The sequence below is a fragment of the Caloenas nicobarica genome, unplaced genomic scaffold (assembly GCF_036013445.1).
Source record: "Caloenas nicobarica isolate bCalNic1 unplaced genomic scaffold, bCalNic1.hap1 Scaffold_83, whole genome shotgun sequence".
NCBI lineage: Eukaryota > Metazoa > Chordata > Aves > Columbiformes > Columbidae > Caloenas > Caloenas nicobarica.
In genome coordinates this window covers 1,214,495-1,228,211 of record NW_027017717.1, presented here as the reverse complement: position 1 = coordinate 1,228,211, position 13,717 = coordinate 1,214,495, and the positions used below count along the sequence as shown (strand labels likewise).

General features: G+C 44.4%; 1 protein-coding gene across 1 annotated transcript; it reads left to right on the top strand.

Moving 5' to 3' along the window:
• The first annotated feature begins 1,533 nt into the window (after positions 1–1,533).
• Positions 1,534–11,773, top strand: LOC136002944 (E3 ubiquitin-protein ligase RBBP6-like). The gene is made up of 10 exons (XM_065658179.1): positions 1,534–1,562; positions 5,243–5,279; positions 6,128–6,172; positions 7,448–7,536; positions 7,649–7,733; positions 8,252–8,391; positions 8,626–8,798; positions 9,332–9,435; positions 9,899–10,060; positions 10,952–11,773. Exons 1-10 carry the CDS (start codon positions 1,534–1,536, stop codon positions 11,771–11,773), a joined length of 1,686 nt encoding a protein of 561 aa, XP_065514251.1.
• The last annotated feature ends 1,944 nt before the right edge of the window (positions 11,774–13,717 follow it).

The following is a 13,717-nucleotide window of genomic DNA, read 5'->3' as shown; positions in this document are numbered from 1 at the left end:
GGGAGCGCCCCAGCCCATGCTGGGAGCTGTAGTCCTGGGCACGGGGCTGCCAGGTGCCATTTGCTCTTGGAACACACAGTTTCTGCTCCAGCCTCAGCCCGGGTGAGGTGGGCACGGGGGCACCTGTGAGGCCACAGGCACCAGCACCCCGACTCCCAGAGCCCCCCACCATCTGAGCAGACCCACCACAGTTCCCCAGCCCTGCCTGTATGCCGCCGGCCAGGACACGGCCAGCTGCTCAGGCCAGGCGAGACCACGATCCCGCCACCTCTTCCTGCCCTGAACTCCTCCACTCTTGAGGAGCTTGCCCACATTGAACATGCCCTGCCATCTCCACGTTCCTCCATTGCAGGTTGCCCAGCTGCTGCACATGGTGGTGTCTTCACACGGTAGCTGTTGCTTCCCTGACTCCCACTGGCCGTGTCATCGTCTGTCCCCAGTGAGCACATCGGCAGCTTTGGCCTCTGGCTGAGCAGCCGCTCAGCTGCAGTTTGGCGGCTTTTGCTCCGTGTGACCACGAGTGTCCTGCTGCAGGGACAATGAGCAGTGACTCTCATTTGTATCTGGCCTGTGGCCATTCCTGTGAGCAGAACTGATGGGTCAGATGGAGGATTTCAGGCAACACTTTCTTTCCCATGTCACCAGGACTCCTTCCTCAGTGACCCCATCTCCCAGGACAGTCCTTGGGGATGGGGCACAGTCGACTTGGGAACACAATGGCCTTTACGAGTGTGCTAAACTCTGCCTGTGAGCAGGTGATCCCAGCAAGCGGGAGGGCTGGTGGTGCCCTGGGTCATGCTGGTGTCATCTCTTTCTATCCAGGTTTGAACTGGAGTTGGTGGAGAAACCACTGCCCAGGGACCCTCTGAAGGTCTTGACAAATGTCCCTGGTGAGGGCAAGTGGAAGAAAAAAGAAAAAAGAGGGTTTGCCACCTCTCAGGCAAGGCATGGAAGGGAAAGCAACTCCCAGCTCATTGCCATAGCGTGGGCAACCAGCTTATGCAGTCTGATGGAAAAATCCCTGGCCATGATGGCCAAAAGGCTCTGACTTGCACCAAAGCTTCATGCCAGCTTGGCACAGCCTGTTCTCCTAAGCTTGACTTCACAAGAACCAAGCCCTGGGCTGGGCTGGGCAAGCCCATCCCTGGCTACAGCAGAAGGGTGAGGATTCAAGGGCCTGTCCTCACTTTGGGAATTACCTCTCCAAGAGAGTCTGTCACATCCTGGCATCACCCAGCCCCTCTTTCCAGAACCTGGCGCCACTGACGCGTTCGCAGAGGAGCCCGGAGGTGCCGCTGTTGGGGAGGGTGCGAGGCCTCTGGAGATGGCGCTGTCAGGGGAGCAGAACGGCCCTCTCGCATGTTTTGGGAAGAGGCCTGAGCACCGCTGCGTGTCACCCGGGCTGGCAGAATCAGTGATGCTCTTCTGACAAGGCGTCTCCTCCTGTTTCCAGAGAGATTTGCTCAGCTGCCCTTGCCAGCCCATTCCAGCTTGGCTAAGAAGGAACACAAACAGCTCTGGGGTAAGAAGGCGATGGAGATGAGGAACAGCTCTGGGGTCAGGTGAGTCTGGGGGCTCAGGACTGGTGTCTGCACGAGGTCATTTTCTGTCCCAGCAGGAGCCCATTCCTCAGCCCCAAACACTTGCCGTTCGTTGCTGCTGAACAGTGGTGAAGGCAGCGCCTGGAGGGCTGGGATGGGGCTGCCAGGAGCCCCCACTTCACAGGGCTGGTTCCTTTCCACTCCTTCAGGAGAGCGCCGAGTGTGGCCTCCTGAGCTGTGCATGGGGACAGCCGTGTGCCACCGAGGGGCCTGGCTCAGGGATTTCCTCTCCTGAGCTCAGCGCAGCCATCGGCTGAGCTGCTGGTGGCTGCGCAAACAGGCACGTGGCTCGTGGGGGCAGGATGGGGCCCCAAACCCATCGTGTCCTCAAGCCGTTCCCTCCTGTCGTGTCATTTCAGGCGTCTGCCAGCCATCCCCGGGGACTCCTCCGGAAAAAGCAGCCCATGAGTGGCCAAGCCAAGGGCAAATCTGAGCTCAAAGGCCAAGCACCAAAGCAGAGCCCAGCGCAGGCCGTGAACCCTCAGAGGTGCAGAGCAGGACAAGGCGAAAAGAAAGTTCCCATGGGAAGCAAATTACCACCTATGAGTTCTGAGGCCAGGCTGCCCGAGGAGCCCACCTACAAGGTCTGCATTCCACAGCCACCAAGACCGGAGACAGCACAATTACTGACATCAAGGCCTGAGATGTTCTGGTCGGTGCTGACAGAACCGCAGAAGACCGTCTCAGCGGGATACAGCTTGGAGCCCTCCCCTTTGGTGCCACCCATGTCCCAGGGGTCCATGTCTATGCAATGCCACCCACTGAAGGCCAGATCAGTGGTGCCCAGGATGGAGTGGCCTTGGCTCGAGGTCCAGAGCAGAAGGAGCACCACCTGAGGTGGCCAAACAGATACGTGACTTGAATCTGTGTCATTCTTGAGTGCTGTTTCTCTGTAGAAATGCAGTTAGAGGGACAGTGGGGACTCTTCAAGGAGCCCTTAGTTGGGATTGATGTTCCCATGTTGGGCTCAGGCATCACCAGGGGCAGGGGACTCATTTTCCAGTGGTGTCCCCTCTTCTGTAGCCTCAGGAAACACACAAGGCCATGTTCTTTGGCCATGTTTGGAAGGCCCAAGTGACCACAAGGCTGCTCTGAGGCAGAGAGGGGACCATTTCTTCCCATCTCATTGCTCCTTTAGATCCCCAGGGGGAAGAGAAAGGCTTTTTGGGTGGCTCTGGCACAGCTTGGGAGCAAAGTGCTGCTGCTGGAGAGGTGGCCGAGAAGGGGTCAGTGGAGGGAGAGAACCAGCTGCCCTCCCCTCCATGTCCTGAAGCCATCGCAGGGCTCTGCATGTGGGCAGAGAGCTCCCAAACCCTGCAGGATTGTTTTAGAAGAGTCTCTCCTTTTTTGGCACTGACAGGAGGGACACCAGGCAGTGACAGGAGGGACAGCAGGCAGTGACAGGCCCGGGGCTGACAGGCTCCCCCTCCCCTAGGGGGCGCTGGGCTGCCACACCCAGGTGACATAGAACCTTTGTCACAATGCCCGGTACCGTGGTGAGGATTCCGTGACACTGCAGGTGACAGGGACACTGCAGGAGGTAGTTGCAGCCCAGCGATTTCTCAGTTGCCTGAAGAAGGTGAATGCTGCAAATCGCTGGGTTTGCTGTTGGAAAGATGCCATCAGGTGGGTGTTTTGGAGTAATACACTGAAAACCAGAGCAGAAATGGTGAAATATTCCCATGTTATGCTTGATCCCTGCACCAAACCACCATCACAGAGCCTAAGTAGATCTGCAGCATTTTTTTCTTTTCTTTTTAAATTTCTGTTTTTTTTTTTTTTAAATTCTTAAGACTGCCAGCAGGTCCCAGGGAACAGCTGCTGATGGAGCTTGAAAAGATTTAGACATATCCAGATTGTGAAAGTACAGTATAAAAACCATCCTCATGGAGGGATCTTTGCATTTTAGGCTTAGTCTAAGTGTCTCAGGTAGCTGGGGTTTTTGTTTGGGCTTAATCTAAAAGTTCTGATGGCTTTCCTCCTCATCTAAAGATGAATGTGGTGTAAAATATAAATAGAAAAACTGTCACCATGGAGGGATCTTTGTATTTTAGGCTTAGTCTAAGTGTCTCAGGTAGCTGGGTTTTTGTTTGGGCCTAATCTAAAAGGACTGAGGGCTTTCCTCCTTGTCTAAAGACGAATGTGGTGTAAAATATAAATAGAAAAACCGTCCTCGTGGAGGGATCTCGGTGTTTTAGGCTCAGTCTAAGTTTCCCAAGTAGTTGGGGTATTTTTGCTCTTCTGTGAGAAATATTTTGCTCCTTGTGCATTCTCAAAATGTCCCGTTCACACATGGAGACGATAGAAGTGTGATGTTACGTATAAAATTTTGCTTTTGTATCTGTAAAGGGATTCTCATATTAATATACACTCATGAATTGACTAATTTATTTTTCTTTTCTGTATTTATGTTGTTTTCAGAAGACACAGATGACAATGCTCCAGTCCCTAAGATCTCATCAAAAATTGTTGGAAGAATCGCGGCTGGAGCACACATTTTGTAAGTATTCATAGAGCTTTGTATTCTTTGTGAGGCGTTTCAGTGTGTTTTAACCTTTTTTATGGATATTAGTTTATAGAGGCATTCAGATTGTATCTTGCTTGTTAAAGTGGCTGTTAATTTTTCTTGTGATGCCGTAGTTTTGAATGGACCTGACCCTATGTTTTTATGCCTGCATTTTTAGGCTTACATTTTATAAGCCTACATTTTTAGGCCTACTTTTTCAGGCCTACATTTTTAGGAGGTGAGGTTCGAACTCCAACAGCGGTGACTCTTCAGATGATTTAACTGGGTTTGTTCTCGGGGTTGGTTGTTCTGAGACCCACGTTGTAGATCCCATTTCCTGGACAGAGGGATTCCTTGGTTTATGTGTTTGCTTTTATAGTAAAGACATTGTAGCATAAACTTTGAATTTATTCCCATCTGGGAAGAGTCTCATTCTCAGTGTTTGACTATTTCTTCCATTTGGGTGGGGAGGGGGGAGATAGCAGGTATTCATAGGCCCCAAATCCGATTTTTTTGCACACTAAAGATCAAATAAATATGAAAGAACGAAGTGACAGATCAATGACTATATGGAATCTCAGCAAGTTTTCAAGCATCATAAATATTTCCTAAAATATTGCATTGTGCAGTGCTTTCAAGATTACCTTAGAACACTTTCTGGCAATTAAGACTTTTTTTTTTTTTTGGTGTCTGTTGCAGGGCTCCGAAATAACACAAACCCCTTGTAACTGCTTTCAAATGACATTTCTACTGCTATTTTTAGTCAATATAGCATATGTTTTATGACATATTTAGTATTTTGGCGCTTTTGTGGCTACACATGGCAGACACCTGATCACAGTGCTTGGGCTTCCACAAAGAAACACTCTTCTAAAGAGATTTTTGTTGTGTCTCTGTCAGATGACTGAGTAGAGTGATTTGTCACAAAGTAGGAATGTAATTTTGCTTTGGTTTTTTTTCAGTTGCACTGAATGCACCAAGGGAGAAGAGTTTATGTATAAGAATAAATTTCCACATTCCTTAGGAGATCAGAACATCAAGTTTTGATGTTTGGGTTTTAGAATCTGGTTGCACTGCTTTTTGTTGGGTCGGAATGCTTTATTTAAGTTCTGATCACCTTTATTTCTCCTTCTAGAAGTCAAAAGGAGCCAGTGAGCGGAACATCAAAAGCGGTATGTAAAAACATAATCTCACCCTTTTTCCTACACACCACGGTGAATTTTAACCAACACAGCCTTGTATGAATTTTCCAAGCATTAACATAATGTATTTTCCAATCAATGTAGAAAAATATTGGACTCAGCAAGGTAAAAAGTGAGTCACGTTGTTGTTGCGAGGACAGTTCCGTGCAGCTCCGTGATTCCTTGTCGTGTCCTTAAATACTTGGGGATTTGTTCCTAAAACTGTGTAATTGAAGTGATTTAGTTGGGGCCCCTCTGAGTACAAAAATGTCTTTAATAGATTGCCATGAATTTAAATATCGTTGCTACACAACTAGGAATTTACATTTGGGAAAGGAGTGGTGTTCTTTTCAGGTTTGCAAACACTGTCATTCCGCTGCTAAAATATTATATAAATGAGAAACACAAGGAAATACTTGACTGGTAAATGGTCTGGATCTGGATTTGCCACTTAGATTGAATACTATGTGTCTCTTCTGTGTTTTTTATATTTTGTCTTTATTGTAATGTAAATTGCATTTATTGTATTCCAAATAATTCAGATGGGTTTTTATTTCTTGAAAACAGTTATTTTTCTCTTTTTTTACTGGCATGTGTATCAACACAAACTCTGTGTTCATAAAGACAGTTTATTTGGCTTTTTTCCCATGTTTCTGTATGTATTTCAAAGCAGAACTTAGTGTGGTAGGAATAAATCGCTGGAAAGTTCACACATGATTGTGGAACAGTAAGACGGCAACATTTGAATTCGTTACAGCTTTTTTTGTGCTGCCGTCCCACTGTTACTACGCTCTGTCTTGAAGGTACAATTGAATATGCGTTTAATTTTTTGTGAACAGATCGATGACTCTCCTGCACCTCTTTCTCTGGCACAGCTTATTAAGGTATTACTATATAATATAAAGTACATATTCTTGTCAAATACTTTTTTAAAAAGTGGTTTCTTCCTATTTTTAAATCTCATATGGCGACCTATAGCTGCACAAGTCTTGTAATGTGAACACTACCTTAATGTTTGATAATTTAAGGTCTTTATTTTACCTTTAAAATGTGTGTATATTTTGACGCTATCCTGTGATCTCTCAGCCCCAACGTCACATTGCAGAATCGCTCATCTTCAAGATGCAAAGAAGCAGCACTTCAGAAGCTGTTTTGACTGTTTTTCATATGTTTTGTTACTTTTGCGCCAGAAGCTAACACAATTTTCACGGAATAATTTAATTATGGACATTTCAGGGGTGTTTGCAACAGCCAAAACAGAAGCGTTTCTGTAACATGGACGATTGCACAGCGATGTCTGTATTTCCAGGCTGGAGTTCATTTCCAAGAAATCTCTTCCCACTGGGAACTTCTTCCCTCTCTCACTGCAGAAATTAAATTGTGTACATTCTGGGAAAAAAATAGATTGGAAGGTAGCCACCAAAGGAAATTGAAATCTAAATTCTAAATGTGTCCTTGATTCTGCAATCTCATGTGGAATTTTATGCTAAAATGTGAAAAACTGTCCAAGCATGTGTCAGACATCTCAGCTTTTGAAGAAATTGAAGTGTCTCATAAAAATGCAGGAAAATAATGTAAAGTTGAGAGCAGACTGGCTCAGCATGGAGGCAATGTGTTGTAAAAAGTTTTCTGCTTTATTATTTTGATGAATTAAATGCCATATTTGAATTACAGTCTATTCCTAGTCATGTTTTGTGGGGTTTGGATGTGTTTTGTAACTGTTTGGGTTCAAATTAGTCAAGTATCTGTCAAGTTTTCCGTAAATGTTACTGGAAATGATTTCATAGTTGTTGATCTGGATTACCTCAGCGTTGAGAAAAATAATGTATATATGAAAGAACCATTTAATAAAAAGTTGAACGTAGATGGTTGATTTGTGGATGAAAGTGTATAAATGCATATAAAAACAAAACCAGGAGTGGCTGATCTGAACGATTGATGCTGGAAAGTCCAAATAATTTCTATCTTTCTCAATTAAATGGACAGTGGAGATGATCTCCTTCAAATTATCTAGAGCTTAAAAATCCTGGATAATACAGATTTTTCTACACGTAGCTGGGAAGAAAATGGGATTAGTTACAAAGGGACAAACAGAGCTGAAAGTTTTGAGTTCCAAACACGTAACATGTGTGTCGCACCATTAATTCCCCGTTGAACAGACGGCCAACCTGGCTGAAGCCAAAGCTTCTGAAGAAGATAAAATAAAAGCCATGATGATTCAGTCCTGCTGGGAATACAATCCAGCCACGTGAGTGTTGGTCATGTCAGATCTCCTCTCTGAAGACGATGGAAAACTTGTCGAGGCATTTGCTTTCACAAGAATGACACACTTTTCTTTTTTTTCCCCAAAAAACTTCTAGTTACATGAAGAAACCTCCACCATCTTACACCTGTTTCCGTTGCAGAAAACCCGGCCACTATATAAAGAACTGCCCGACAAAAGGGGTAAGACTGGGGGGGACTTCTGGTGATGCTTTTAAAAAATCCTTTAGTTTTCAATTTTAATATTATCATATGAAGAATTGTTTCTCTTGGGGTGAAATGCAGAGGTTGTCCAGCAATGTTGCAAAGCTGTTCGAAATACAAGGCAACCTGCAATTCTAAATGTAAAGTTTTCCTTTTTCTAGGTCATAGACAATAGATATTGCTGTAGATCATCCTCTGTGATCCTTCATGCCTGTTTATCTATTTCAGTATTATTGGAAAATTTTCTGTTTTGAACTCTTTTTAATGACGTTTTGCAATTTTGAGGATTCCGTACAAAAGCGAGATGTTTCTGTTGACCCCACCTGTTGGATATTTGTGTGTTTTAGTTACACAAGTCTTTTGTTGAATCTTCATGCAACCCTTATGCTGAGCAAAAGGAGAGGATGAAAAGCTTTTGCTAGTTAAAGTAGTCATTGAAATGTCATTTGAAGTGTGGGTCTTCAGCTGAGATATGTCTGCATTTCTGTTCATAACAGGACAAAACTTTTGAGCCTGTTCCCAGGATTAAAAAGAGCACAGGAATTCCCAGGAGTTTCCTGATGGAGGTGGAAGATCCCAGTACGAGGGGTGCGATGCTGACAAGCACCGGAAAATACGCAATACCGATTATTAATGCGTAAGTACAGAATTAATTGGACTAACCCGAAAGGCAACGAGAGAAACCATGTGTGAGTGTGTGAGCGGCAATGCCAGCAAGTTGCACAGCACCTGTAGTTATGGGGGAAGAAGCGTTGTCACTGTCTGGTAACCTGCAAATTCCGTCTATTATCTCCCTTTGATGAAATCCAAAGCTTGGAAAAGCTTTCCTTTGCCCATCTTCAACTTTTTGATTTTCCATCCCCTCCTCCAGGGAAGCTTATGCGAGAGGGAAGAAGGAAAAACCTCCATTTTTACCAGCGGAACCGCCCTCCTCCTCCTCAAACCACGACCCTGTTCCGGAGGAGTTGTTATGTCTCATTTGTAAAAACATTACGACCGATGCCGTCATTATTCCCTGTTGTGGAAACAGTTATTGTGATGAATGTAAGGGTTTGTTAATGCCAAGCATCACACCTGCTCTTCTGAAAGTAGAAATATAAGAAAGAACTATCATTTAAAAGATCAGAAAAGAAATATAAGAAATAAATATAATTTAATCCGCGTTCTTCTCCCTGAGAGAGTTGGTTCAAAGCTCCACAACTCAAACCTGCCTACTCATGGTTTTTGAGACATGTTTTATTCGTTAACCTTGAGGTTGGTAGCTTCTCACGGGATGAGAAGGTGGAAAAAAGACCAGTCGAAACATCCAGACACAGCCTCATCTAATGAGACTAATTAGAACACCAGGACACAGCCCAGTCTACATCTTCAAATGTTCCAAGAGCAAAATATCAAAACTCCATAGTTATTTGCTGCATACGAGAATCTTTTTACACTATTGAACATTTATAGCTTCATGCCCTTAATTCCAGACCATATTTAACCATTAATCATCTAAGTGTTTTTATAATTGATTAGAACCCACAAAATGTCCTTAGTTTGGCTAAAAATAGTTTGATGTCTCTAATTCTTCACAGGTATCAGGACAGCGTTACTGGAATCTGAGGAACATAAATGCCCAACATGTCACCGGACGGATGTTTCTCCTGATGCTTTAGTTGCCAACAAGTTCCTACGCCAGGTAACGCGATCACTTTTACACGAGCTGTTTGTAAGAAAAGTCCGTTTGCAAAAAATATTGATTTACATCTCCTTAAGCAAGGTTAAATTGCTTAAGGCTGAATTTCCTTTGCAAACACATTATCTGTTGTTCCAGAAGGTCACGATTCTAAATTTAGAGACAATCTGGCTAATTCAGGTCACAGTTTTGTTTAGCGTGATTGCCTCACATTCAAATTCGGTGTTAACACTGAAGGACTTTAAATACCAAAGCATTAAATACAGGATTAAATACCAATCCTTAACATCCATGTTTAATGTGACATGTTTCTATCTCTGTATGTTGACTTATTTTAGCTTTGATGGCATTTGCAGGAATGCACAAGTAATTTTACTCCGCAGAGGCTTTTGTGTGTAGATCTGCTGAAGTTTCTGGAATATGTTCTGTAATGTTATCTTTCTGTAAATGGTTCTTCTGCCTCTAGATTGTGAACAACTTCAGAAACGGAACTGGCTACACAAGAAGGGTCCATAAGCAGCTTGGGCAGCAGCCGCCACCACTCGTGACACCTCCTGCTGCTCTGGTGACAAACGCGGAACTTTCAAGATCTTCCTCTCTGTCCATCAGCACTTTGTCAGAAGAGAAGGCAAGTTTTACTTCAAGATATACCATGATTTTTGGATTTCAGGAGGGCTTCTTTTCCATGCGTTTGCGTTTATTCACCAGGAGTATCAGGTTCCTGCTCCAAGACAAGCAGCTTTCCCACATCTCCTGGGCCCCCAAGGACAATCAATCCCCACAACCGGTAACTATAACCTCAGAATTTCTTTGAAAAACTTCTCTTCAGATAAACTGAATGGGATTTTTTTCTTTCTCCTCTCCCCACTCCAAAAGGTCAGCCAATGAGAGTCAGGGCAATTTGCTCAGCAGGTGACAAACCAGCCTGGAAACTGTGAGTATTGTACGGAAATTTTGAGCCTTGAGGCGATTCCGGTGCCCCTGGGGCCGCCGTTTTGAGCCCTGAGGTGATCTTGGTGCAGTCCTTTTGAGCCCTGGGGTGTGGGGCCCAAAACTGACACCAGGATTCAAGGTGTGCCCTCTTCTTATATTGACCATGTTTTGGTTTTTTGGTGTCTCTTCGTAGTAAAGTTCAAACTGTAATTGTAATGAAGGTCAAACTTAAGGTTCCTAGTCAGAGCTCAAGATACGTGCAAGATTTTGCTGGGACATCTGGCTGGAAGTGTTGATTAAATAGTATGGAGGATTAAATAATACGTAGGATTAAATAGTATGTAGGATTGCAGTACAAGGGCTTTGCATCCTCTACAAATTGCCAAATAAGCAGTGAAGTTAAATAGACTAGACTGGCATTTTAAAATCGAGCGTGACTGTCTTCAGGCTAAATCATGTTTTCTTGCTATTTGATACTGCACCTTAGCCCTTAGAACTTGCTCTCTGCAAGAGAAAAAAAACCAACCAACCCAAATCTGAGAGGAAAAAAACGGGGAGAGTGACTGCTTTGAAATAATGTAGTTAGTTTCTGTGTTGTGCTTTTTTAAGGTCCAAGTCTCCCTGTGGTGCTTTGTCTTACCCTAGAAGTTCGTATACCCACTGCAAGTCACGATCAGGCTCTTCCTGCACTCGCTCCGACTCTCGATCACGGAGTCGTTCTCGTTCCTACTCGCCATTGCTGCCATCTCCAAGAAGAGGCAAAGGGAAGAGTCATAACTATCACTCTAGGTCAAGTTCGCATGGTCATTACCGCTCTAGGTCAAGGTCTCCAGTATTTAGAGGCCAGGCTCGCACTCAAAGGACGACACCTCAAGGGGAAGGAGAAAGGGAGTATTTTAACAGACACACAGCAGTTCCACTATATGGTATGAAAGCTGCCTATGGCAGATCTGTTGAATTTCAGGATCCATTTGAAAAGCAAAGATACAGAGAATGGGAAAGGAACTATGGAGAATGGTCTGGAAAGTTTGACAGGGGCTGTGCTGCTGGTGCTCAGCCTGGACCTCCAGTGAACAGAGAGACCTTTTCTCCAGAGAGGTTCGATCCACCTGAGACCAGACGAGAGTTTTTGCCATATACTTGGGGATGTAGGGAGGATTGTCCTGGTGGGCAGCGCCATGAAAATCGTCGTATAGCTGGAGATGGCCCTGAAAAAGCTTCTGGAAGAGAGCACCATGGCATGAAAAATCCAACAAACTCAAAAGAGAAAGAGGTGAAAAACCCACTGGGAGATAACAGAGCAAGTAAACAGAGATTCCAAGGGAAGAGAAGAAAAGAGGATGAGAATGAAGGATTTCCCAATGCTCAGTTGTTTGAAGGTGCAAAAAAACCCAAGAGAGACAGTTAGAGCGGATGATGTTCAAATGAAAATGGGGAAGTCAGAAGTTTTGATTCTGTATTATTGTGATGGTTTGGTTGTAGTCCATCACTATTTGTTAATTCTGATTTGAGGATTTGCTCTAATTAGATAGTACTTTGACACTGGTGTTTATTCAAGTTTGACTGAGTTTATAATGGCTTTAATGTTATCAATACAAGTTGCTTTTTCTTCTTTACAGTTAATGAAAATATTAAGATTTTTTTCAAACAATAAACTACCTATGACAGAAAGAAACCTGGTTTGGTATGTTTGTAATTAGATGTGTTGTGTATTAAAAGCCACGTCGGGTCATTGGAAATGAACAGTACAGCAGACAGTTCCCTTTGACAGTTGTTTTCTTTCTCATCTTGTATGCATCAAAAAGCACAAGAAAGTAAAGATAAAAACAATCTGGGAAGGTAAAAGTAAAGAGCGGCAATAGTTGTTAAAGCTATAAATGTGCAAAAATATGCAACAGCCAAGTAACAGGAACATCCCATATTGGTGTGTTTGACTAAGAAATAGCAGAAGGTGGCTGACAAACTCAGGGGGCAGCAAATCTATTCCCTCTCCATGTTTTAAGGACTCTCAGTCTTTGAAATGAGACCTGAGAGTCCCCTATGTATTTTCCCCCGTCCAGCTCCCAAGTAAACTCATTATCACTTCATCATCACGTAGCTGCCATCCAGCTTTGAAGAATGAAGGATTAAGAGTGAACAGTGAACAGTGAATGAGTATTTTTTTGGGAAGGGGGTGGAGGGCGGATGTTGGAGGGAAGAGATTTTTACCTTCTGTAGCACTCTTAGTGGACGTTGGCATGGGATATCGTGTCATCGACTTCTTTACAGGTGGTTATTCAAGCAAACATAAACCCAGCCTAAGAGTTGAGCACATGATGTGGAGATGTGGGCCTTTTGGCGTGCTGACACCACAGCCGCAAAAATGACTTTTTGAGAGAAACACATCTAGAGCTCAGCAGTTTTCCTGAGCTGGATTCAGTTCTTGCTAATGCTGGTTTTAAGGCTGCAGTGTCAGAGGATGCGATCAAAGCAAAACCAGCCCAGGTGCTCTCAGGAACAGCAGGCGTGTGCATTGCAGAGCGTCTCCATCCCACGCTGAACAAGGATGGGGTGAGACAGGCGCCCCCTCTGGGAAATGCACTCAAATCCTGGTGAAAATGCTGAATTCAAGGCCCCACTGAATTGGCTACTGGTCTCTCTGTCATAGGGGAGTAATTTAGGGTTCTGCTTATTGCAGAACAATGTTTAGAGTTCTTAGAGAGAAGCGCGACTTACAAGAGTTTCGTGGTGGGATCACTGTATTATTTACTGCATGGGGGAAATATGCCAAGCCAAATGTTGCTGACCTTCTCTCCAGGTGCCTGTATCCGTTCACAAAGCAAACTGTCAGCGTCTTCCCTCCTGATAACCGTTTGCTCCAGGGGCTGTGTCTTGGAGCTCCGGAGGCAAACTCTCAGGCGAGGCCCGTACCCGTCGTGGTGCAAACTGTCAGGATTCTTCTCTCTCTGGTAGCTGTTCATTTCGGAGTCTGTATTTAGAGCTCTGAAGGCAAACTTTCAGGGGACTTGTTTGTCGTATTGCTCGTGTAAGTGCGCCGTAAAACCTTCTCCCCACTTTTCCCACTCGTGCTGCAAGCAGCCCTGTGCTTCTCCCCCTCCCTCCCTCTTCTCATGGTTTTTTACTTACGAGATGGGGTCGGAAATGACTGATTTCAGTTGTGTTCCTAAGAAATCGGTATTGGGAGGTGTTTTAGAACATAGGAAAGCACTTGGAAAGATGAGGAAAGAGGATCTTGTGAAATATTGAAATCAGTGGTGGCTGCTGTATAACTTAAATGATCGGGAAAACTGGCCGGAGAATAGAACATTTAAGTATCTTTAAGTATAACACAGCAATCATAGATGTCTTCCTT

Bases quoted from the DNA above. Each gene is read 5' to 3' on its own strand.
- LOC136002944 (XM_065658179.1), top strand. From the start codon at position 1,534: ATGGAGATGAGGAACAGCTCTGGGGTCAG. The intron at 7,537-7,648 runs GTGAGTGTTGGT...AAAAACTTCTAG, and splicing joins TGGGAATACAATCCAGCCAC to TTACATGAAGAAACCTCCAC. The intron at 10,061-10,951 runs GCAAGTTTTACT...TAATGTAGTTAG, and splicing joins GCACTTTGTCAGAAGAGAAG to TTTCTGTGTTGTGCTTTTTT.